General features: G+C 43.0%; 1 protein-coding gene across 1 annotated transcript in view; it reads left to right on the forward strand.

Moving 5' to 3' along the window:
- Positions 1-3,068: 3,068 nt before the first annotated feature.
- Positions 3,069-26,393, forward strand: part of LTBP1 (latent transforming growth factor beta binding protein 1) — a 145,409-nt gene continuing 122,084 nt past the window's right edge. The window contains exons 1-3 of the mRNA XM_015428172.1: positions 3,069-3,684; positions 8,010-8,080; positions 25,883-26,171. Of these exons, the coding sequence (XP_015283658.1) occupies positions 3,248-3,684; positions 8,010-8,080; positions 25,883-26,171 (797 nt within the window). The 5' untranslated portion in view covers positions 3,069-3,247. The remainder of the gene's footprint in view (positions 3,685-8,009; positions 8,081-25,882; positions 26,172-26,393) is intronic.

Consider the following 26,393-nt stretch of genomic DNA (forward strand, 5'->3'; position numbering starts at 1 on the left):
GACATAAATATTTTAATAAATAAATACAGATGGAAAACTTGTGTCTAATTGGTGCCACAGCAAATGAGGGTTTATATGATTCACTGCTGTCGGGGGGGGGGTATGAAGGAGCCTTCAGCTGTATCACCCTGCATTTACAACTTGGAGGCAGGTTTACTATTTCAGTGGAATTAGATGGCAGAGCTCAAAGGGGTGTTTCTCTGGCAGGAACTGCTACATGGTGCTGAGTAAGATATATTCATCTTGCCTCTGCTGCCATCTTCCAAAGAGTGGTGTTTTGTCTCTTCTACTCATCAACCTATAACAGCAACCACTGATTCCACCACCTCCCTGGCCACAAAAAGTAATATAAACTAGGCAAAGGTTTTAAAGACTTATTCAAATACAATCCACAGGAAACTTGCAGCTCCTGAATTTCCATCTTGGTTTAAGGTTTGCTGGAGTCTGGCCTCACAAGAGCTAGCTTTTAGGGCAGTACATATGGCTTTCTGCTGCTCCAAAGATTTACCAGACTACAGTTACTCTATTATCTATGCAAAATGGAAGCCTTGCAAACTGACAGGGACTGCTGACAAAAATAAGGATATGGCACTTAAGTGCCTTCTACTGCTCATCTATTTAAAACGTTGCTCAAATATAAATAGATGTTTTAAATAGAGCAACTCCAGAACTCTTCTCTATCAACAAAGTCCTTGGAAACATATTGATCTTGTTCAGGCTGCTGGCTCTTTGCAGGAATGTTGGTGCTATTGGGGAGACATTCTGCTGCTGTTGATTATCAGTTTTCACTATCCCTAGAAAAACCCTGTGCAGGGAAAAATGAAACAAGTTTAGATTAAAAGTTCTCAAGCTGTCTCTATTTGTTATAAACTGAGGCTCCTTTGGATGACAAAATAACATTCAGCCCCAACTTTTTAAAGAATGTTTATGGTTTCAGCTGCCAATATGAATTCTTATCATTGGTCTAGAGCCAATAGATTACAGCTGAAGAGAACAGAGAGGGCAGGGTCAACAGGGCCCATGAAGGAAGACTCCATATGTTCAAAAAAGACGAAGTAACAATAATAAGTGCAATAAAATGACTAATCAGTTGAGCAGTGATTCTTTATGTAAGGAGGTTAACATGCTACAGTGGCCTGTATTGGGTTGGGTTATGGGGCCAGATGAAGGCTAATTGGCCCTGCTTCCTGACCTAATTTAGGCATGTAAGTAAGTTTAGAAGGACCTTGCACTTCCTCATTACTCTTTCCAATAAATGCACTACATGATCAGAATGTCATTCATGTTTATATCTTGATTCTGAGAGTAAGTCTATTATTCTACATAAAAGGGAATAAGTACATATGAAAATTAGGTTTACTTTTGAATAAACATGCAAAGAGTTATGTTGCAAGTTCTACTGAGGATGTATAGAACAATCATATACATGTCTGTACATAAGTAACATAGATTTTATTGGCTGGTACATTCACATTTTCTCAGGATTGCAGTCTAAGGGGATGGTCATTCACACTGCGGTAGACAATTTTTCAAGCATTTGTGCATACCATAGGATGGAAGGCAGCATGGTATAGCCTGTTGTCAGATCACGGAAGCTAAGTAGGGTCACCAAAGGCACCAAAGAAGTGGAAGGCAATGGCAAACTACCTCTGCTACTTGAGGCACTTCCCACACGCACATGTGCATACAATAAAAAGTAAATTTACACTGGCTTAATCACCATTCCTTCTCTTTAGGAACTGTAGAGTTATGAGTGGGACTAGAGGTCTCTAACACAGAATTCTGAGCATCCTTGTGACATTATGTTTCCCAGGATACTTGGGGAGAAGCCCTGACAGGATTTTTCCCCCCACGCTGACATTTTCCAAAATGTGCCACCCCTAGGCAGCAGAACAAGGAAGATGTTCTTGTAAGGAGTACAGTGTACTTACTGTGTTGGGCTACAGTTGTGATCAGGTTAATTTAGAATACAAACTTTAGTTTGAAAATGGATGTTGGGGTCAGGCAGTGGATGTTACAGCCTTTTGCTATACTGATTAATTTTGTATGCAATGTCTAAATGCTAACACTTTCACAGCTGACTGCCAAGTCATGGGTGGTGGCCTGCCCCGCCACCATCTTAAGCAGAGTTGCATCCTTCTAACTCACTTGAAGACAGGGGGCTTCAGGTGTAACTCTGGCTAGGACTGGGCTGTTAGTTTCCACTTGTAACGGGATGCAAATAATAATGTGAGCTATGCTACCATCCTTGGCAACAGTGCACAAGCTAGGGTTGCCAACCTCCAGGTAGGGGATGGAGATCTCCTGGAATTACAACTCATCTCCAGACTACATCAATTGCTCATTTATTATTTGTTTATTTAAAATACTTTTCCTACTTCTTCTGGAGAGAATGGGTGATTTTGGAAAGTAGACTGGATGGCCTCAGATGTCCAGGTATTTTCAAACCCAGAGTTGGCAGCCCTACCTGAAGCACTTTAACAGGCTATTTTTAAATAAACCATTAATATTCATTTTCTACCATGGTATTACAGGCGAGGCAAACAACTTTCGATCTTCCTACAGGTTTTAAAAGGCAAATACTGAAAAGACCCTTCAGCAGTTCCACTGAAGTTTTTAGCCTTTTTGTCATGAGATCAGAAGCGACCGCCTCCGAAAACCTACAACAATTCTCTATTTGAAACTGGATTGCGGTGGGGACGGTCCAACCCCACGCTATACTTTTCCCAATTAGGACCGGCTCCTTGACGTCATGCCTGCTTACGATTGGCTGTGCAGACCTGACACTCAAGAGAAGCCACACACCCGTAGAAACTTTTTTTAATAGACTTTTTCAGCCTGAACTGGTTTAAAAAGTTATTCCTAACACATGCTTGTAGGCCAGTAGCATCTCGGGCAGCGTAAATATCTTCCCCCCACCTCCTCGGCACCTCTCTTAGCTGCTGGTTGGGGTTGAGATTCCCCCCTTAGCTTCCTCTGCTCTAACAGTGTTTTGCTCCTCAGCGCAACAACTTTTTTTGCTGAACTCGCCTCACATGGTGGAAGGGAACTCTGGAAGGCGGCGGATGACAAAAGAGGATCTAATGCACTTTTTTGCCTAGAAAAGAAGGAGCAGCATTCCAGGAAGCCGCGTAAAGCAAAAGGAATTACACCAACACTTTGCAAAACCAGGAACTGTTTCCCCCTTTTGTTTGCATCGAGGGTTTGTGGAGTTTGTCTGGCTGTAAGGATCCTGTCGGCTTTGGAAATGGCTTGGATCAAGTGGGGGTTTCTTCTGTGTGCGTGCATATTTTTGGCCCCAGCGTTCGGGGTCCCAGAGAAAGGAAGGCTGAGGACGATCACCTACGTGCTGCGCCCCAATCAGTCGGGCACCACCAGCAGCCGCTTGCAGAGCGGAGGGCAGCAGCCGCGCACCACGTTCAATGTGGAGCTGAACACCCGTTACAGCACCCGAGGCGGCGGCGGCAGCACCTTGGAGCGAACTCGCAGGATGAGCAAAACGAGCAGCCCGAGCATGCAGCTCCGCTTGGGCCCCACCGTACAGCTCCAGCACAAGCCTGCCAGCCACTCGTTCAGCAAAGTGGGCAAACCCGGCTCGCGCTTCAAGCTCCAGCCGCGCGAGAGCAACAGCAGCACCGTCAGTGGGCAGGTTCACCCCAAACCCCATCTGCAGCAGCTGCAGGGGTAAGGTGATGCCAGCCCTTCCCCGCGTGGCCACATAGCATTCTCCAGTCGAGGGAGCTCCAAATGGCTTTGGTCCTGCATCGTGGTGGCCGAATCAGGAAAGGGAATTTAAAGGAATGCAATGCCCAGGGTTTCTCATAGAGCCTCTCTACTTTTTAGAGTGTGCGCCCGCTGTAGTTAGAAGAATAAAAAAAGCCAGTCGGCTCGGGTAGAAGTTTTGTGCTAGTATCTTGCTCCATTGAAGGGGATAGGGAGCACTGAGGATAGTCTAGGGACAAATCCATCTGCCTGGCGTGCTTGCAGTCTATACCTGGCTGAGAGGGAGGGAGCGGGACGGGAAGCGGGACGGCCTTGGCGGTCTTGGATTGGTGCTAGGGTGCTTAAAGTGGCTTGCAAAGTTCTCAGGCTGCCCCGTTGTTCTGGTGGGTTTGAATTTATTGAAGTAGGACCTGGCAAGGGGTGGTGGTGGGGGAACTCTTCAAAATCTTGATTTACCTTCAGATTTGTTCCAGAGTTATAGTTCTGTGAAAGGGTGCACAAAGATTAGCACAATGTGAGGCCGTTCTGGGTTGATTGTAATTCCTGAAGAGGTAATAGTCAATGCAGAAAGGAGGCTTCTTTTTGTACCTATGCTGGGTAAAAGTACCACAAAAGAGTGACATATCTCTTGAAATGATTGTTGTGGTATTTGACTGATCATGAGAAAATGTGTGTAATATAGATCAAACAGTAAAATCAGCAATACACTCAAATGGGTGAATCAGCAGTCAAAGAGATATTTGTGGAGTAATGGAAACCAAAACCAAACTTTCAGTTCAACTGATTAAACGTGCACAAAACAATGGTTTTGAATGTAGAAATTCTACTAATCTTGTTTAGGGATGATGTTAGGCACATTCAGGCACATTTTAGAAGATCTCCCTATATGTGTGAGAGACTCTTCTAAGTTGATGCTTTCCATCATGGTTTTTATAAGTTCTTGTATTAAACATAATTCCATAGTTTTAAAAAGGTTACTGCCCAATTAATAAGAAATACCTTTTAGTCAATTAAAAGGTGTTCACTGAACAACTGATGGTTGTAGCATTAGCCTCAAATATGTGTGAAATTCATATTCTCTGCACTGAGATTCTTCACCATTAATGCCTAATGAGCTGATGGAGGCACTCTGGGCATGGTCAGAGGCCCACTTTATTACAACTTATATGTTCTAAGACAGCCTTGGCATTAAAATAATACTATGGTTTGACATTTTCATGCACTTGTTTCTGCCATTTCCCTACCTTAAAAAACAAACAAACCACCAAACAACTGTTAGTTGAGACATATTTCTGCATTACCTGTGTAGTAATATGCCTTGTTAGAGGCCCATGTAACTTCATGTCTTCAGATTATGATATCTTCACAAAGTCTCAAATTCAGTAATAAATTGCAGGTAATAAACCCTGCAGGTGTTCACATGAGATATTTTTAGAGATGGGTAAAGTTGAAACTTAACTTGGTGGAGCTGCTGAGGCTGCTGCAGATACATGAGAATAGGCTATAAGCAAAAAAGTTTAGAACTGTTGAACAAAAATGAGCATGAGAATGGCTCCCTAATCACCCATGACATTTTTGTTCAGATGTATTTTCTCACAGTGGTAAAACTATAGTAAGCTAAATATTGACAATTTAGAAGAACAGGAGATTGGATTTATACCCACCCTTCACTACCCAAAGGAGTCTCAGAGCGGCTTACAAACTCCTTCCCCTCCCCACAACATACAGAACTATGGCTTGCCCAAGGTCATCCAGCAGGTGCAAGTGGAGGAGTGGGGAATCAAACCTGGTTGTCCCAGATTAGATTCTGTGCACTTAACCACTACACCAAACTGGCTTTACTATCCTTTGGCCCCGTTCACACGCCGAATTTGCCGTGGGAGAGCCACGAATGCTGGGCAGATTTTCAGGGTGCGATCACACCGCAACATCTGGCAAATGTAGCGCACCCATGGCCAACCTGTGGCGTGCCGCCAAAGCTGCACAGTTAAAAAGTATCTCAACAAATGTACTAGCAAATGGTTTACCATGGGCTGCCGACGGAATTGTTCCGTGTGATTGCGCCGACACGTGGCTTTCCCCCCGGCTGGAACTGCATCAATCCCCAACAGTCCTGTTTTAGCTAAGGGGTTTAGCTGAATAAGGTTGGGATCAGGCCCTAGTCTTTGGGATAGTGATGAGAATGTAAGCAGCAGAGACATTGAGGAATTTCAGACAGACGATATAATCCGGAAGAGGAACGGTTCCCAAACAGTTTCTGGTCTGTCATTTCAGACAGAACCGTTTTAGAACTGGTTCCCTACTGGAATATATTTGTAATTTCACACACAAACCCTACTGTCCCATTTAGGAAATGGGGCTGAAGCATTTTACCTGTCAACCACTTCCAGGTAGTCTTCAGTTTCCTCTCCGGTTCCGATGTGCTTTTTCCTGCCATTTTTTGCCCGCGTGGGCGATCTCCAGCTTTTTTTTGGGAACGTTCGCTTTATAGTGCTATAGCGCTATAACGGTATAACACTATAATGCAACAGCATTATATCAACCTCATTGGAATGCCTGGAGTGTTGTGTTATAGCACTATAGCGCTCTAAAGTGAACGTTAAAAAAAAAAGCCGGAGATCGCCCACGTGGGCGAAAAACGGTGGGGAAAAAGCAGTGCAGTCTGAAATGGCAAACCGCTTCAGCTCCAACTCTTTACCGGAAGGGGAAAGCCATGTGTGAAATGGCAGCCCTATACCGGTTTACTCCACGATGGATCAAAACCGGCTTCAAAACAGGTTAAAAAGGGTAATGTGAAATTCCTCATTAATTTTGAATATCTGAACTCTCTTTCATGCTTTACAGCGATCAGATCACCAGTTGTGCACGATCAGCATATTTGTTTCCAGACACAACTCAAAGTACTGCCAGTGGTTTATTTAAATACACACACGCACACACACACACACACACACACTGCCTTTCTACCCTCGAGGACTCAGGTGGCTTACAGTACAGAACAAAAACCATAAAAATGCACTAAATACATAAAAACCCACAAATTAATATCACAATTTACCCTTGCCAATAAATAGAAAAAAAATAAAGCCTGTCCTGAATCAAACCATCTTTAGCTGCTTCCTAAAGACTGAAAGTGGTTATTCTTATAATTATAATTAAAAAACATTTTTTTAAATAAAAATTTTATTCTACCTTTCCCCTCAGTTTGGGCCCTCCTGGTGGTGAACACTCAAAAAGACATTAGAAATCTACTGTAAGCTGTTCAAATGTAAGCAGGAAGGAGGATCAGTAAGGGAAAGCAAAATGAAACAAAGAAGTCTTCACTTGTTCTTACCTTCAAAGACCTAAATAACTTGGGCCAGGATACCTGAATCACTGTCTCCTTTTGCTCTATCTAGCCACAAAAGTGAGGCATAGATGGCAACCAAAGACAGAGCTTTTTCAGTGGTGGCACCTTGCCTTTAGGTTATCCTTCCACTTGAAGCTTGCTTGGTGCCTACTTTATTGTCCTTTAGGTGCCGAGCCAAAATGTTTGATTTTACCAAAGTTTTTAACTGAATGGTTCTATCATTTTTAACTTTTTACTATCTGCTTCTAACCTGAGGATTGTTTTACTAACAATTGGCTGGCAATTGGCTTGTTTTAATATTAGTAATTTTATGGTGGTTATTTTTCTTTTAGTACAATGTTTTTACTTTGTGAACTGCCTCAAGCACATTTCTGTAGAGGTGGCATATAAATTTTCTGAATACATAAAATAGTCATGAAGGAAGTGCCTTCAGGGTACATACAATGGAAATGAGGTAAACCCAGCTAAAAAAAACACCTTGGCAGGCCAGGGAAGACCCATTTCCTACTGACAGCTTGAGGCAGGAGTGCTTAGAGAACAATGAATGTCTATTATTTAGAAGGTTAATAATTCCCTTCCCTCAGGCTTTAAACTTTTCTCTCCTGCCAACTCCTAGCATTCATTACAACTAGCACACATCTGCTGAGTCTCTTGTCCTTTAGTCTGCTCTACTTCTTTCCCGCCTTTTCCGCCCATTCCTCTGCCACCACCCTCTTTGCTTTGAGGTGAGAAACAAGGTCTTTTGCAACAGCCTCATCCCAATGAAAAAAAAAGAGTGCTTTATTAAAATGCCAATGAAAAAAAGAGTGCTTTATTAAAATGCCTGGCAGTTGGGTGTAGAGAACACTGCATCCGGTTGGGGAATCACTGCTTTGTGAGGAACTGTGGTGGACTTTTTCTTTCTTTCTTCTTTTTTTTATTTACATTGTTGCTGCAGGGTGAATGTCTGTGGAGGTCAGTGCTGTCATGGCTGGAGCAAAGCTCCCGGCTCTCAAAGGTGTACCAAACGTAAGTAGCCATTTGTGTAGTGTACTCTCATTCCTTTAGTGTGGTTTCTACCCTCATTGTTTAAAAGCAGTTCTGCTCTTCTCATGGTCCAGTGGCAAGTAGTCATTGGATGGCCTGAGGCAAAGCTGGAGCTTCATTACAGATATTGGTTGCTAGGACCATCCTCTGTCAATATCAAACTTTATATGGGGGACACAGTAAGGGGCCATATCCTAATTTCATAATATGGTTTCTGTGTATATAAGATGACAAGCTCATATTGTTAATGTTTACACCAAGCAGTACCTATTATACTAAGCAGATACCTATTTGTATCTTTTCTCTCTGTGAAGCCACTCCAGGGCTTAACAGGGTTTATTGGTTTTAAGATTCTTAACAAATTATGTGTTTATTTATTTGATTTAAAATATTTATACCTCACCCTTCTCCTGAGCACCCCAGGACCCAAGGCAGGTATCATATTATTAAAGTATTAATTTTGACCCAGAAATGCTCCACAAAAGGGTGAGTGTGCAGGATGGGCCTGCTATGCAGATAAGTGCAACAAAAGCATCGGCCTACAAAACCTTTTACCTGTCTACCTAGCAACTGGGTTGTCATTCTCCCTGAGTAGGCTGCGAGTAACTGGGCAGCTTCCTTTAAATCATGATGGGCCAGATTATAGCGTAATAGCCCCATTCGGTTCCTTTATATGGCTGTTGAGTAATTTATTTAGGCCAGAATTTTGGCCTCCCCTCCTTCTCAGCTATTTTGCTGGTTAGAATAGATGTGGTAGTAGCTTTAGTTGCTGTTTCATCTTCAGCACCTTTAACTGTTGGGACCCTGGGTATCTGATTCTGGTTGACAGTGGGTATTGTTGACTATGGCTAATGATTGGACTGTAGAGGGGAAGGCACAGGATGGTGAAAAAGGTTGGCTTAAGAAAGGATGAAAAAACTGCGGTGATGGGGAATGTTGCAGGCCTGGGAAAAAGCAAGGTGTTCTGTGCCATCTGTACATTTTGCGCTCTTGCTGTTGTGTTTAGAAATGTTAGCCATCCCTGCTTTAAATGCCGTGGGATTATATAGAAGAATGAATGGTACTTTCACCTTAGAACAGAGGTGTCGAACTCATTTGTTACGAAGGACGGATCTGACATATAAGTGTCACTTTGTTGGGCCAGGCCATGCATGCCATAAAATGTAATACAAGTTACTAGAGATATAAACTTTATAAAGATGATTTCAGATGTTGAAAGGCAATAGCAGGTGAATGACAATAGCAGGCTTGATAGGATTAGGTGTGATATGCAGAGGGGTAGTAGGTGTGGAGATACCAGCGTTGGTAATGAGCCAGAAAACCTAGGTCTCAATTCCATCCAGGAGGATTCAGTCCAGGAGGATGCAAAGAATAAATGGACATAAATCTGACATTAGAAACCAGAACATTCAGTTGCTGACCTAAGAGTAGCAGTGCTCTTACAAAGGAATTTCAAAGGGAGATTAGAAAGAGAGGCTGCTGAATTGCAATTGATAATGAAACTCCAAACAATGCATCGCGTTGGACTGAATTGAGAGCTAGTTTTCCTATCTCATTACCAATGTGTGCTATTATCATTTGGCATATGAAATCACTCCACTCTCCAAGGTATAAGGACCAATCCAAGTGTTCTAATTCCTAATCAGGATCTTTTTGAAGGAAAGTAAATCCAGATAGGAACAGAGAAATCCAATATTTTTTAATACAACTTTTCAGAATAAACCAAAATAATTTCCTCAATGTACATTGTGCTCGTCAGAAGAATCTATCCACCCTCCCTCCCTCCAAAGAAGAAGAACCGTGCTTGCACACAGAAGCTTATACCTGGAATAAAATGTTGTTGGTCTTAAACCTGCCTTGGGACTCCAACTTTGTTTTCTCTCTCTCTTTCCTCCCCGTTTTCCTCCCCAAAAGAGGAGGAACAGCCCCAGAGAAGGAAGCAGAAGTTGTGTGTGTGTGTGTGTATGTGTGTGTGTGTGCGTGAATGAGAGGGAGTGGCTTGTCTTTGTGTCTCTCCCGCACGAAGCAGGAAGCTGCCACAGAGCTCTGTGTGTGAGCGGGGGTGGGGTGGAGGGAGGCAAGAGGCAGGAAAGAGGAAGCAGGAAGCAAGATGTCACTGAGGGAGCTGGGGAATAAGCAAGCTACAGTTCAGTTGTAGCAGCAGCCCTAGAAAGGAAGCAGGAGAAGGAAGTTGTTCGGGGGCTGGATTTGAGCCCTGCGTTGGCCGGATTTGGTCCGCAGGCCACATGATTGAGACCCCTGCCTTAGAACATAAGAAGAGGCTTGCTGGATCAGACCAGTGGTCCATCTAGTCCAGCATCCTGTCTCACAGAGTGGCCCACCAGTTTCTCTGGAAGGGCCAACAACAGGGCATAGAGGCTGACACCCTCCCCTGATGTTGTCTCCTGGCTCTGGGATTCAGAGGTTTAGTGCCTCTGAATAATGAAGTTCCCCTCAGTCACTGTGACTAGTAGCCATAGACAGACCTATCCTCCTTGAATCTAATTAATCCTCTTTTAAAGCTGTTTATTCCTGTGGCCATCACTACATCCTCTGGCAGTGAATTCCAGATTTTGATCACTCTCTGTGTGCCATTGCTCTGATAAGATTGGTAGCTTCACCTCTTCCTTGCTCCATTGCTTTTTTGTTTTGTTTTTTAAAAAATATTTAAAGTCTCTTAAAGCTAAAATGGAGGAGAAGGTGTAGGCAGATAGATTGCTGAAAGTTTCATTTGGAAGGAGTGCAGGTAGAGGAAATGGGTCGTGTTGTGCATTTCCTTAGATTCATAAATTTTAAAGGTAGCAGGAGACCCATCCTGATTTAGAGTAGAAAACCTTAATGCAGGCTCCAGCTGATCCCATGTGTTAGTGAAATATCTCTGGCTCCTAAGTGCTGGCAAAATATTGCGCTGCTATTTCTAAACAGAAGATCAGGGCCATTTATACTCTTTATGTGTAAGGAAGCAGAGTTCCTCAAGTTTAAGCTTAGACTGGCATAACTCCATAAATTTGCACTGTTAAAAAAAAAATCAAAATTCTGTTCCAAATTAGGTGCCATGGAAAGCTGAATTCTGCAACCCATGTATGCCTATGCAAGTCGAAATAACTTCCACATTACACACACATTTATTTCAAATATTTATTATATACATGCCTTGTTCCTGAGTATCTCAACCTCATACCACCTGCAGAATCCCCAGCTCTTTCCTCTCTCCAGCATTCCTTCTGAGATTACAGATTTTATTATATTTGAAATACATGGCCTGTTTTACTAGCCAAAAGCACCAGAAACTGGGGCTAACAAGAAAGGAAGAAAAGCTGAGGTTCAAAGGGTGTTATATCAAAGTCTGAATATGTATGGGGTTTGTCTGTAACTGCTCAGCGCTATATAAGGGGAAATACGTGGTAGGTAAGGAAGAAGTGGTTGGCTGTGCCCCACTTGGCTAGCATCAGGTGTTGTTTCAGTTAGCATTTAAAGCGGCCCTTAGGGTCTGGCTTCCAGATGTCTCATCTAGACTTTCATTCTGCACAGTGCAGACTGAAAGAAATGCTCCTATTTATTTCCACATTTACATATGGAAGCGAATCCAATAAATTCCAAATAAAATGTCTGACTTGTGACTGCATTCGGAAGTAGAATATATAAAATATTTTTATTGAGGACAAATTGTCATCTAGTGCATTCCATTTTGCCTCAGACAACAAGTAATCCATCTTCAGCGTGTAACAACCAGTGATTTTATGGGTCTGAGCATCTGCCACTGATGCATGTGTTATTACAGCAATACATTTGCATTTTGATGTGCATTCCTTAAGAAGATTCATGCTGAACATTTTATCCTTCAGACAGGAGCCCATGGTTCAAAGTTTCCACTCCTTTTTTTTTTCCTCAGGCACCTAAAGGATTTTGGTGCATTAGACCCTATATAGTGGTTTTCTTTCCTCTTCTACAGTTGCAAGGTCTAGCAGATGCTTCGTATTGCTCTGTCAGAATGATAAAAACTCTTAAATATAAATAGCGGTCATGTTGTTATGTTATGTGTCTCTTCCTGGAATGGAAACTCTTCAAATAATATGGGAGAATAATGTGACAACTGGTGTTGCAGGTAACCCTGGTGGGAGGGATCCAGCAACATGCCGATGTTTTTTCAATCATTTGCCGTACAATAAAGGTAATGGATAGACCCCTCTGGAGGATCCTGGCTTGGTTATCTGTTACTATCTGCGGAAGCTGAGAAAAGTTCTGTCCAGAATGAAACAACTGTAACTTTCAGATCTAGCCTCAAATGACAATGGCAGAGGGAGATGTAGTTTTATTGAGTTCCACAGTGCTTAACAGATTTATATACATGAGATGGCAATTAATGCCCTGAAAGGAATGGAGAATGTTGATCATTCAATATGTCAAGTTATTGTGACTTCAGTTTTATTGTCTCACTAAGCCCATAACGAGTTATCATAACAAATGTGCTAGTAATTTTCAATATTGTAGGGTTTTAGAAAGTAAAGCAAACTAATGAATGCTCCAAGTTCCTTGTGAGACATAAAGCATCCAAACGGTTTACAGATGGAAACATTTAGATTGATAAGTGTTGCTGTGAGAAGGCCGTAACTCATTACCACAGTTTGAATTAAAACGGGTTCTTGGTCCTAAATTACATGTTCAGTATCTTGATCTTTTACGTGGTCTCTGTTTTAGGTGTGAAGTACCATTACTTACTTGATAATGTTTTTATGCAGTAGTTCTATGATTTTCTGATTGTCTTCCCCAGATACTGGAGTAATACCAAGGCTGAGATTGCAGAACTTGTATTACTGTGTTCTTGGACCAAATATTTATTATATGCAGTGTGTTAACAGTCATATTTCCTCAGTGGATTTCTTAGTGATTTAGTAACAGATCAAGTATTTTCTAAAAAACATACTAGTCCTTGAAAAGTCTTATTATTGCCAGTAGGACGCCCTGCAATTTCTTTGATGTGTTTCCCAAAGTCTTTCTTGTAAGGGCTGGGAAGAATGGCTGATAGCATGTGTGGATGCTTGTGTCTAGAAGTCCAAGATATTTTAATTTAAAAAGAGAGGAGGGTTGCTGTTTTGATAGTCTTTAAAAGGAGCAGCTGATCTGTTATTTTTAGGTTTAACTAGTAGGGTTTTGTGATAGGAACAGTCTCTTCCTGGCTGTTTACCAAAAGAACACAAGCACAGTGTCCAGAAGAGACTTGCTAATCTGAGGAGTATTTGAACGTGGACTACAGCAGCATGTAGTGGGGAAAGGAGACCGCCTCAAGCCAGACTGAATCAGCACCAAAGAGTTTGGAATTTGGCCCATGATGCAGCATCCATGGAAGGAAAAATAGTCTTTGGGGAGAATGCTGTTGACCTCTTAAGCACAGCAGATGTCCTGGGGCACAAGAGCTCTTTTCAGATTAAAGACCAGGAGCCAATCTCAAGTAATTTACAAAGTTTAATTTTGGATATAAGCTTTCATGTGTGTGCACACTTCTTCAAATACATACCAACAAACTTCCTCAAGCCTTAAATATAGGTGTGTGTGGGGGGTTGTTAGTTGCCAGGAAAGGCTAGTTAGAGTCGATGCTTAAGTAACTGAGTGATTATAGCTAAGATTGGATTAAAGCAGTTGGTAAAACCTGTGAATAGCAGCACATTAGCATACAAATAAAAGAGTTAACAAACAGATGTGAGAACTAAGTTTGAGTCCAGTGGCACCTTTAAGACCAACAAACTTTAATTCTGGGTATAAGTGAGAACTGAGTGACATAGCATTATGTAGATGCCCACTTCTTCAGATACATTGAAACAGGCTTCCTCAAGCATTACATATAGGTGGTAGAGAGAGGGTGGGGGGATTAGTTGCCAGGAAGAGCTAATTAGAGTCAAGATGCATAAGTAACTGAGCAATAAGTGTAGCTAAGATTGGATTAATGCAGTTGGTAAGACCTGTGGATAGCAGCAGATTAGCATACAAATAATAAATGAGCTAACAACAGATGTGAAAACTAAGTCTGAGTCCGGTGGCACCTTTAAGACCAACATAAGCGAGAACTGAGTGACTTAGCATGTGTAGTGAGATAAGAATGCAGCATGAAAGCTTATACCCAAAATTAAACTTTGTTGTCTTAAAGGTGCCACTGGACTCAAACTTCGTTCTGTTGCATCAGACCAACATGACTACCCACCTGAACAAGTCATTTACCTACTTGTAAAACCGTTCAGGGTTTCTCTCTTGTCTGCCATTTTCAGATTTTCGGCACAGTTGCTGTCTTACTGGAGTTCAGTTGGTCAGCTGTGTTGGTCTGAAGCTGTGGAACAAATTTAGAGTCCAGTGGCACCTTTAGGACCGAAAGCTCATACCTTGAATAAAGATGACAGCTCATACCTTGAATAAACCCTTGTTGGTCTTAAAGGTGCCATTGGACTCTAAATTAGTTTTGCTGGAGTTCAGTTAATGTTGGGCTCCATCTGCTGACAGAGAAATGACTGCATAGTTCTCTTCAAAACACTTTGTTGTTGGTGTCATGTAAAAAAACTTTAGTTAATCCAGGGAAACCTATAGCAGATACTTTAACTCACCATAAGCCTCAAGACAAGCTTTTTTTTTGTCTTGAGGCTATGGCTATGACTACAATTACGGAGGGCAAGATCTGAATCCAAAATAGATAAGGCTCCAGCATTTGAAAAAATTAATGAAAAGTATTTTTTCCTGTAGCTGGAAAATAAAGGTCTATTTAGTTTAAAAAGGTAAAGGTAAAGGTTCCCTTGCTCGAAAGCCAGTCGAATCCAACTCTAGGGTTGCGGTGCTCAACTCCGTTTCAAAGCCGAAGAGCCAGCGCTGTCCAAAGACGTTTCCATGGTCATGTGGCCGGCACGACTAAACACCAAGGCGGACGGAACGCTGTTACCTTCCCACTGAAGTGGTACCTATTTATCTACTTGCAATTTCTTGCTTTCGAACTGCTAGGTTGGCAGGAGCTGGAACTAGAGACGGGAGCTCACTCCGTCATGCGGCACACCCGGTCTTGAACTCTCCTCTCTAAACCCCCCTCTCTAAACCCCACCTTTCCCAGATGCCACTCTCAACGTTCTAGAAATTTCCCAAGCTGGAGTTGGCAACCCTGGCGTACACCCTGAACATTGGGGAAAATATCTTTTACTAGCTCATGCTCTCTTAGATCCTGCCTCTTTTATCTCCCAGCAGTTACGCAGGTTCCTTCCTGGAACTTTCCCATGTTGTGTTCTAATGCATCCACCTGGCTCAAAGAAATAACCTCCAAAAGGGAGGAAGCTGATGGCATAAATGTTCTTCCTCTCATGCAACCCCCCCCTGGAGGAATAGAACTTCTTTGCAGATGTTAGTTTTATTATTACAATCTTAAGACCAACATACAGAGTAAGCATAATATGTGAGGGAGAGGGGAAAAAACAGTCATAATATACAAAAATAGAAATCTGAATTTAAGGGTCTAGTTGTGTAAAAGTCCCCCTGTTCATCTTGGACATTTCATTATTTTATGTTGTATCAATGATTTAATACTACATGATCAAAGACTGGATAAATTGCATATACTGTGTTCAGTGTTCCCTCTAAGCTGTGGAGTCTTGTGAGCAAAAATTCTACATTGTGAGCTACTGGCATTAAAGTTTTGAGCCAGTGATCTGGCTACTGCATAAATCAGTTTGCTTTGGAGCCATCCTTCCTGAGCTAAGACAAAAAATGTGTGAGCCGGAGGCTAAAAAACTGAGCTAGCTCACACACTAACTCAGCTTAGAGGGAACACTGACTGTGTTCCAGTAATTCAAATTGTACTCCTGTGCATGCACACGCACGCACGCGCGCACACACACATTCTGCTGTAGTTGTTTTATCCTCTGCAATAAACCACAGTGATTGGTTTATCAGTTTCTGCAAACTTTACCCAGCTGGTCCATACCTTTGGGTACTGATAATTTCCCCCATGTTGCTATGATAAATTTACATGGCTATGCTGCCATGGGGGTTGGGGAGTTCATTCTGTGTCTAGTTAATTGCTATTGCATTCCTATCCCTGCTGTTTCGCCTGTGCTGAAACGCTTGTCTCTACAGATGTGCAGGAGGAGATTGTATTGTCTGGAAGTCTCCCATCTACCATGAGAGACTCCTGGTTCCCAGCTTTAGCCACCTAACGGTTTCTTAACTTATCCCGCGCACGGGAGGGTAATACTTGTCACTCCTCGACAGGAATGTCCCCGTTTAAGGCATTGTATGGTTATGACAGCTCACCCGTCCAATTTCTGGAAGGGGAGAAGGACATGGGACCGGGGGATGCCGCTCAATGGTGTAAACAATTGCGGGATTCTTGGCCTCTGTTATGTAAAACGTTGACTGCCGCGAAAGAGGCCTACAAAACGCAGGCTGATCAGAGAAGGGTGGAGGGATGGGCTCTACAGCCTGGTGACTCTGTGTATGTTTCTACAAAAAATATCAACATGTTGCGACCTAGTTGAAAGTTGGGATGGAAATACATTGGTCTGTTTAAAGTTAAAAGAATCATCAACGAGGTTGCTGTCGATATGGACTTGCCGAAGAATTTGAGAAAATTGCATTCCGTATTTCATTTCAGCCTCCTGAAGAGAGATTCGGGTTCCTGTCCATGGCGTCCAGTAAAACCGGTGCCCCCTCCTATCATGATTGAGGGCGAGGAGCATTACGAAATATCACGGATTATGGACTCTTAAGATCAAACGGGGAAAATTGCTGTATTTGGTTGAATGGGTGGATTTCGGACCCCAGCACCTCGAATGGGTGGAAGTAGGGGATATTCGGGCCCCTGAACTGTTGCGGCAGTTCCATCAGGAGTTCCCGGACAAACCGGGAGATCTCCCGGAATGACCGGGAGACCTCCCGGGCTGGTCGGGAGAAGCTGATTTTTGAAAGGGCAGTATGTCAGCTATGCTGCCATGGGGGTTGGGGAGTTCATTCTGTGTCTAGTTAATTGCTATTGCATTCCTATCCCTGCTGTTCCGCCTGTGCTAAAACGCTTATCTCTACAGATGTGCAGGAGGAGGTTGTATTGTCTGGAAGTCTCCCATCTACCGTGAGAGACTCCTGGTTCCCAGCTTTAGCCACCTAACGGTTTCCTAACTTATCCCGCGCGCGGGAGGGTACCTAATTGGCCCATGCCATGGGGGGGTGCATACGAATACCCTATATCATATTAGGCTCTATTGGTTGCCGCCATTCTTAACAGTGCCTGTGTTACTGCATCTATAGCTTTGCAATGAAAGTATAACCGTTCCTGAATGCGTGTACTTCGTTGTTAGCTGTGGGTTCTGACACTAACATGTTAGAAATAATTGGTAGAAGAGTCTCTTGCAGAATGATTCATTAATCCTTCCTATCAGTGTACTCTAAATCTGGGTTAACACAGATTGTTGAAAGTCTTGGTTTCGTTATTGGGACAAATATTAGTTGTTAGAAGGGGGCTTTTCATTGGAAAACTGAGATAGGGTGGTGGTGGTTAAAACCTCCTTTTCCTTGCTTAGTCCTAATCCAGATTAGATTCCCCATGGTTGCTATGTGTAGAGATTAAGGCCCCGGTCACACGCGCAGGAAACTGCGGGGGAGAAGCGTGGCTGTTTGCCCCGGGGCAAACTAACATGCAGTAAAGCGATCATACCTCCTGTGGAGGTTCTGTGGAGGTACCGTGGAGCTTCCGTGGTTATGGAGAGGCGTCGATCACAACACATGCCTGCGTGCAACGAAGAAGCGCGCGGCGCGGCGAACTGGGTTTCTTTTTTTGTGTACACTACGAATGCGCATGCTCCGTTGGGTGCGTGTGCGCAACCACGGAGACTTGGGGGAAAAAAACCCCTTCTTCGCAAGGGGACATGGGCGGGCGCCGGATGCCACCGGAAACGCGATCAGACGCCCGCCCTTGCCCCGCAGTTTCCGGAAACTAGTACCTCCGAGGTACTAGTTTTTTGCTGCGCGTTTTCGGGAGGAAGCCTCGGTTGTGCCACGGAAGCGCTACGCTCCCCAGATGTGCTGGTGAGATCGCGCCCGGAAACTCCGCCTGTCTTCCGTATCTCTTGCGTGGCTAATGTTGTGTGTGACCGCAGCCTAAAGATAGCAACCATGGGGAAGTGTCTCATATAGTTGAGCCTGTGTCTGCGAAATCTCAAGGACTGTTAATTACCTGGCAGGTTCATTTTAGGGGTTGTTTCAGCCTACCCTAATATAACTCACTACAGAGTTTACAGAGAGATACTGAGAGTGGCGATAGTCATTAGAGAACTATTGCATAATAGGAGCATGAGGTCACGTTGGGATCCAGCATAGTGATTAAATTTCTGCCTCACTCACTAGAAATATTCCAGAGTACAGCAATTGTGGCTTGAGTAGCATTTACTTCACTAATGGATTTTGTCATTTTAAGAATAATTAGCGAAGATGCAGAGAGTACAGTCTTCCTTATTATGGTATGCTGCTTGCAATCTGAATACTTGGGGGGGGGTTCCCTTAGGAGCACAAGATTAAAAAGGCATTGCTTTTACTTCATTCCTAGAGGTCATGTTTACACAACCATGGATGTCACTACAGGAATGCATCAGATGTTTTGAAACGAGCCAGCTAAGAATTCCAGCAATGACACATACTTTTATTAGATGCGTATTTAGGAAAAGAATTCCCTTTGCCTTCACAGTTATGATAAGGGCAAAGCTGTATGGAAGAAGATAGAAATGGCTGCAATATTTCTTCCTCTAACAATTTAAGAATTGTAGAAGAGCTTTCCCCCCCCCCGGCCTTGTGTCAAAATGTAGACATTTGTTTTCTTCCTCTGATGAGATGATTCTCCGTAAACATATGGATTTGGAACTTGAATATTAATTTATTAAAAACATAATAATATGCTTTTTAATGTCTGATCTGGGGAAGACAGGAGTGTTGAGCATTTAGAGATGCTGTAAAAAGTAAAGCTAAGTAGGAAGGAAGTGGAGATTCAGAGTGGTTGAAGGGAGAGCAGGCTGAAAAACAGAGACCTGTCAGGCAGAAACAGAGGAGCAGAGGAGGACTGAAATTGAAAAAAGGGAAAAGGCCGGTGGAAAAGAGGAGCTCTGCTTAGAGCCAGAAGGTCTGTGATCTGTTAGCTGGAAGGGAGTGGACAGGCCCTTAGAAGGCTGGGATGCTGTGTGGACCAGGGAGGTTAAAAGTGCAACACACAGGTAGTTAGAGACTACATCTCACACACTTAACTCGAGTTGTCAGACAAATCTCTTTAATTCTTGTTCTTATCTTTGTTTTAGTAGTGGAATGCTGCTGAATTAAGTTGCCTTAGATTTACGCTACTATAATAACAATAACTTGGAGAGACTGATCCAGTGATTTCACAAGGGGCTAAATTAGTCAAACAAACAAAGAACTTGAACTTAAGGATTGATGACATGGTGAAATTCTTATCTGTCCTTGCAGAGCATTTATACATGAATATAGCCCTACTTGATCCCTCAAAATAAATTTGGCTGTTTTTCTGAATTCTGCAGAGGGGGAATTTTACCCACCGAGGTAGAATGAGTTGGAAAATGATACAGGGTTGGATATGGACTATTAATGGAAGAAGTTCATGAAACACATCTCTTTGTCTTCCCCTTATAGCCCAGCAGTTTCCTCCCTTCCCTAAAAAGCAGAAATTGCCCCCCCCCAGATCCTCTTCTCTGTTAATGGAAAAGGAGTGGTGAGTGACTGAGTGATTTCTGCAAAACTCTCGAGCGATCTCTGCACTCTGATCTTTTCCCAAGGGTCTCTTGATTCTCAAGAACAGTTTTTCAGGAGGCTACAGAGGGAGGAAAGAAAGATCCATTCTATGAACTCCTTCCAATCATAACTTGTAGTATCTAAGTCACATTTCATGCAGAATGCATTACAGCCTAGTTTAAAAAGCAGAACAGAATCAGGACCTTCCTGATGGTTCTGTAGTGATCCTGTTGGCAGTGTAACTGTTGATGTCAGGTCTTTGCATCTTTTTGGCTGTGCATTCCAGTGGTTGTGTCCAGTGTTTCCTCTAAGCTGAGTTAGTGTGAGCTAGCTCACATATTTTTAGTCTCCAGCTCACAGATTTTTGTCTTAGCTCAGGAAGGCTGGCTCCAGAGCAAGCTAATTTATGCAGTATCCAAATCACTCGCTCACAACTCTAATGCCAGCAGCTCACAAAGTAGAATATTTGCTCACAAGACTCCACAGCTTAGAGGGAACATTGGTTTTCTTCGCCTACATTTCTCTTGTTGTGTCTTGTTTTCTTGAGCATGTGTTCCCTGAGCATACATTCCCTGAACAGATGAAGAGCAAAGCTTCATTTGCAGTTGCAAATAAGCAGTAAATAAATCAAATAAAAGTCTCTTCCAATGCAATAGTGTGTTTTGATCACAAATTTATTATGATTATAATAGCCTGCCCTTTTAACCATTTCGGAAAAAAAGAAACACCCTTTTACAAAGCTAGCTTTATTTAGGCTGTGGCTTGTTAGTATGTGATTCGAATCTGTGGACTGTGCTATTTTTTCCTGTATGTCTTCTCTCTTCAAATAAATGGGTTCGTATTTCATGCTGAAGCTTGGAAGCTTGCTGCTTATTTTGTAACTGAGAACCTTGACCCTTGGGTGGTATCAGGGCTCATCTGATACATATACTTATGTGAACCATCTAGCAATGTATGCAAGAGGACAGGTTCATCAAGAGTTTCATAGCTTTTCTTTAGTCGCCCATATACTATCCAGGGAGGGAAGGAGGTATGGTATAGTCTGATCTCATCAGTTCTTGGAAGCTAGCCAGGGTTGGTACTTGGAATGGTGACCACCAAGAAAGACTCTGCAGGCAATGGCAAACCACCTCTGCTTAGTCACTTGTCTTGGAAGCCCCTTGCTGGGGTCGCTGTAAGTCAGCTGTGACATGACAGCACTTTACACCCATGTACCATCCATGTACCACTTCAGTGGGAAGGTAACAGCGTTCCGTGCGCCTCGGTGTTTAGTCATGCCAGCCACATGACCACGGAAACGTCTTCAGACAGTGCTGGCTCTTCGGCTTTGAAACGGAGATGAGCACCGCAACCCTAGAGTCGGACTCGACTGGCTTTCGAGCAAGGGAACCTTTACCTTTGCCTTTACCATCCAGACTGGGATAACTGAGAGCAGCAGCTGCCGTTTACAAGGCAGCCACTCATGACCTACTACATAATTGTGACTGCTTTTATCTTTGAGAATATGTTAGTTCTTAGGCAAACATGGATTAGTGCCTGAGTCTCAGAGCAATAAGCACTGCTCCAATAGGGACCATATTAGCAGAAGGGAAAGGGTTAGGTAGACTGAAGAGGATTGTGCATGCGCATATTCATTACTTTAGTAAGCTCCCTTTAAGCTCCCCACAACTCCCCTTTGCGGCACCTTTCTGCTGCTGACCATCATGCTCAAGTCAGAGTTGTTACTGAACAGAGGGCAGGTAAGCAGTCCTGTTTACTTTGTTAATCAAGGTGAATAATGTAATCTTGAGTTAATCCCATTCCAGTGAGACTGAAACTTCTGATTGGGCATACGTCTGTAGCATCTTTAAAAAGTGGCCTTTTAGTTGCCATGAGGATGGCAATCCATTTTTACCCTGAACTAAAATTGGAGCCAAGCATTTTATTAATGGATGATCTGTACTGTTTGCTATTATAACTTCAGTAGAAGGGCAGCTGGGAATTGCTATGAAGGCACAATGCAGCCTTTTCTCACCTGCTGCCAGTGATCGCATAAAAGCAATTTGACTCATATTTCTTTCTCTCATGTGTGAATTAGACATGCTGCTGCTTGTTTGTGTTTTGAAACCAGATGGTAGAATGGGAGAGTTCTGTGTAATGGTTCATAGGCTTCATATATATATATCTTAATGTATTCTGGAGTAACTAAATGGACAGCCACAGGTAAATTAGTTAAGTTGTAAAGCATTAAAACAAGGAGGTAACGTATTCAAAGACATGAGAATGTTTTAACCAGAACTATGTATGTGCCTTAATCTTTGATAGGTTGTTACTCTTAGAAGGGAAGTTTTGGGCTAGCAGGCTTATTGCAATAGTTTACTACACAGCCTTCGTCAAAGGAAATGCATGAAATATGTTACAACAAGTTAGTGAATTCATACTGGAAAGGAGGGGGGGGGAGAACCAGCACTTTGCTTGGGTACAGTATGGTGCATTCAGCTATAAAATATATTGTTTGATGCTCCAAAGCAATAGACAGCTGATGTTGTGCGAAGGGTTTTATTTTAGAACCCATAAATATAGCTACATTTGTGAATTATAGATATTAAAAATGTAACTGCCTTTTTTTTTCCACTGAAGGGGTCTGAAGTATTTTGCGTAGGAGATCAGCTGACAAATCAGTGACAATGCCTTTTCCCCCCCCACTGAAGGGGTCTGAAGTATTTTGCATAGGAGATCAGCTGACAAATCAGTGACAATATTACTTCACCCAACCCTCTCAGGCTTAGCTAGAAATGCTTCAGGGTGATTTGAATGAAGCTGGTGTCTTGAACCACCACATGCTAATGCAATAATCTCTTTTAATTCTCACCCAAGTTAATTGTTATGGCTTAGCAGGTGTTAGGCTTCTCTTGGCTTTGGAGAGCTTGTCTGGCATGGGCAGTTCCTGACAGTATGTTCTATATGTTGAAAGACCCCTTGAGACAGGGAGGACAAAAGAACAGTGAGGTTATAGTGTGTATTATTTGTCTGAGATCTGAAAGCAATTTGATTGTTGGAAACAACAATTGGTTCATAGTCCAGATGGAAAGTGGCCTGCCAAATTCCTCTTACTGTGTAAAGCTGATTTCAAAGAGGGAAGTGTACTTGCGTTGTTTGGGGCGGGTGTACTTCATTTCTTTCAGAATCAGGAAAAACATTCGAAAGAGTCTTTTCAGCTATTTTTTTTCTGTTCCTACTCAAGGAGGAAAGATAGATTCAGATGGGTAGCTGTGTTGGTCTGAAGCAGCAGAATTCATTTATTAGGAGAAAATGTCAGTTTTCTAAGAGAAAAACACAATAGAAGTAATAGCATATAGGATTAAAGCAATGTTAAACGTAGTTTTTAATTCAGTCTTTTCAGATGTTCTGTTGATGCAAAGGGAATAATGTAATATGTAAGTAATACAACATTCATATCTCCCCCAGCTGAGAGATACACAAGATTGGGCTGTTTGTTGTCTTGCCTCATTGCATCCTACACTGTTTTCATAGAAACAATGCTAGAAGAGAACAGCGCTGCTGGGAAGGGAACCCCGGGGTGGGGTGGGGGAGACACACCTTTTTGCGAGGGGGCATGGGCGGGCGCCGGATGCCACTGGAAACGCTATCAGACGCCCGCCCTTGCCCCACGGTTATCGGAAACTAGTCCCTCGGAGGTACTAGTTTTTAACTGCGCATCTTTGGAGGGAAGCCTCGGGTTTGCCACGGGAGCTCTACGCTTCCCAGATGTTGCGGTGTGATCGCGCTCGGAAAATCCGCCTATCATCCGTCTCAGTAGCGTGGCTACTGCTCCGTGTGACCGCAGCCATAGTATTTGTATTTCCAGTGTTTGTATTTCCAGTATTCAAAGTAAGTTCTTTGCATAAATTGTCATGTTAAGCTTTACAACAACCCTATGAAGTAGACTACTATTACAGATTGGGGCAGGGTTGTTGTTTTTTTGGGAAAAGAGGTGCCAAAACTCTCAAGAGGGAAATGAGGTTTTCAACATCTTTCCCCTTTCTCTGGTTAACATGCTGGTTCAGATGATGATGAACACCGAGAGAGTTCCATCTATATTCGCTTGGACTGGTTATATCTCTCCATCCACAGAGGCTTCAGAGTGCTTTGCTGATCATCATTGACTGAAAAGCTAGTTTGTAATCTAGTTTGCCTATCTCTTCTCAGAGCAAGTATCAGAGTACTACCTTATGCTTCCAAGGTACTCCCTCATGGCCCATGATTTGCCCTCATTCAGGAAAGTGTAGCTGATGCAGATAATTTCCTTTCCTGGTCTCCCTTTTTGCCTTTGGCGCTCCCATGGGATCCGTTTGCAGGAAACCCACTTTGCATAGATATGTCATTAGAGATAGGTGCTGTGGTTTCAGGACTTGCCATTGTGGTATGGTGGATAGACTGCCAGACTAGGGGCCAAACCAGCGCTTCAAGTTCTCTGTTTGGGGATTTTCACATTAAAAAAAAATACAGTTATCATGTATGCAGAGGCCTGATTTGTATCAAGACCATGGTGTGAGGGGAGGTGATTTTAAGCCTTCCCTCTCCATTATCATCCCAGTCTAAATGAGTCCAGACAGGTAGTTGAATTAGTACCCATATTTTTGAAGGGTGGTGGTAAAGCATCTGGAGTCCACAGTGTATGACTTTGGCTTAGTAGGGTCATAATTGTACAGGCCTGCCTTCATGTGTTCTAGGCAGAATTCCCATGAAGCAGGCTTTGTTGGTGCTTGCTGTGCATCTGCAGTGATGTAATCTACACGGTGACACAAAAATATGCAGCCTCTTATTCAGGATTTAGGGGCAATTTTCTTTGTCAGCAATTGGAAGCACTGGTGGAAAGAAGCCTTGCATTCTATATAGTCAACTGTGGGACATCTGCAGATAGATAAATATGGATATTGGGCCTATGCTGACTAAAAGATAGTGCTGCAAACTTCGGAGACTCCCCAGGTTTACATAAAAATCTGAAAACACTTAAATTACTGGGGGGAGGGGAGAATCCTTCCTAAAACAAAAACTTTGCTTGCGCTTGTGCAAACAATGCATCTACCACTGCCTGCTCCTCTATCAGTAGGCCTGATGGCACAGGTGGCGGGGATGATGATGGTGGGGTGAGGCAGGGAGCCCTGGCAGGCCTAGCGATGAAGGATGGGTATCAGTGGGCTCACCTGCATGTGGCTAAGGTGGGGGGGGGAGCCATGGTGGTCCAGCTGCTGGCAGCAGTGATGGGGGGAGAAGCTGTAGCAGGCCTGGTGACAGAGGCTGACAGCTGCACTGAGCCTGGTGGTGGGTGGGAGCCTCACCAGGCCTGTCAGTGGTTGGGATGGGGGGATGGGGGGGGGAAGAAGCTGCCCTGGCCCCAGCAGTGTAGGCCATGAGCTGCTGTGGGCCTATCAGTGATGGGGGTGTGTGTCCAGGAGCTGTGGTGGCCCTAGCTGCTTGTATCTTGTAAATTTGTGATACTTGTCTTCTTAAATAAGATAACATAGTTATAGAAATATAGTGTAATGCATGAAGGAAAGCTTAAATATTTTTTGTTAGTATGAAGTCCAGGCAGCTGAAACATAGAGAGGCTGCCTTAGCTGTATATTTGTTGCAGGTATCAACACTTGTTTTACTTCTTCTAATGTACTCTACCTGCTCTTTTCTAAATGGGGACTTTGCATGTATGATATAGCTTTTTGCCCCATAGAAGGACTTAGTTTATCACTACTTCCCAGTTACAATATTTATCACAACAGGTATTTCTAGGTTACAAAACACGTATAATAGCCCTGTACACAGAGTGTGATTTGGGGCCATGAACATGCATTGTAGATCAATGAATCGCCACATCACTATCAGCAACATAACTACAATCAGTTAATATATGTTTATATACTATCAGTTGGTATTGTTTAACCTCGTAATTTACTGCTAAGGGATATGCTTTGCTTGAAAATCTTGTAATGGTTAGTTTGTATTTTGGAGAATTTTTAATTGTTCCATTCATTATTTTTTGGTCATCTTTTTCCTTAGCTAACTGTTCACCACCATGCCAAAATGGCGGGATGTGTTTGCGACCGCAGCTCTGTGTATGTAAACCAGGGACAAAAGGTAGCACTTGTGAGGATACTACAAAGCAAGAAACCACTTTACCTGGGGGACCAGGTCCTGTGACTCCACCATGGCCTATTCCTCAGCGATCTGTTCAGCAGACCTACTCAAAGAAGGTGCAGGTCCAACAAAAGGTCAATCCTATGGCCCAGATGACTTTCACACTGAAGCAAAAACCCTCTGGTGGATTACCACAGCAAATGCAGTCACAGTAAGTCCTTTGCCTTTACTCTGTTCAGAAAAAAAGCTTACTTTGAGGAACTAATTACTGTGTTTTGTTTATACTTGGTGACTTACTGTGCAATCCTGTGTAGAATTACTTAAATCTAAGCCAACTGAAATCAGTGCATTTAAACTGGAGTAACTCAGCATAGGATTCCTTTGAGGTCTTTTGTCTGTAATTAGGAACTAGGAACTCTCTTGATCCTTTCCC

Source organism: Gekko japonicus, unplaced genomic scaffold (genome assembly GCF_001447785.1).
Source record: "Gekko japonicus isolate JY-2015 unplaced genomic scaffold, Gekko_japonicus_V1.1 scaffold1694, whole genome shotgun sequence".
NCBI lineage: Eukaryota > Metazoa > Chordata > Lepidosauria > Squamata > Gekkonidae > Gekko > Gekko japonicus.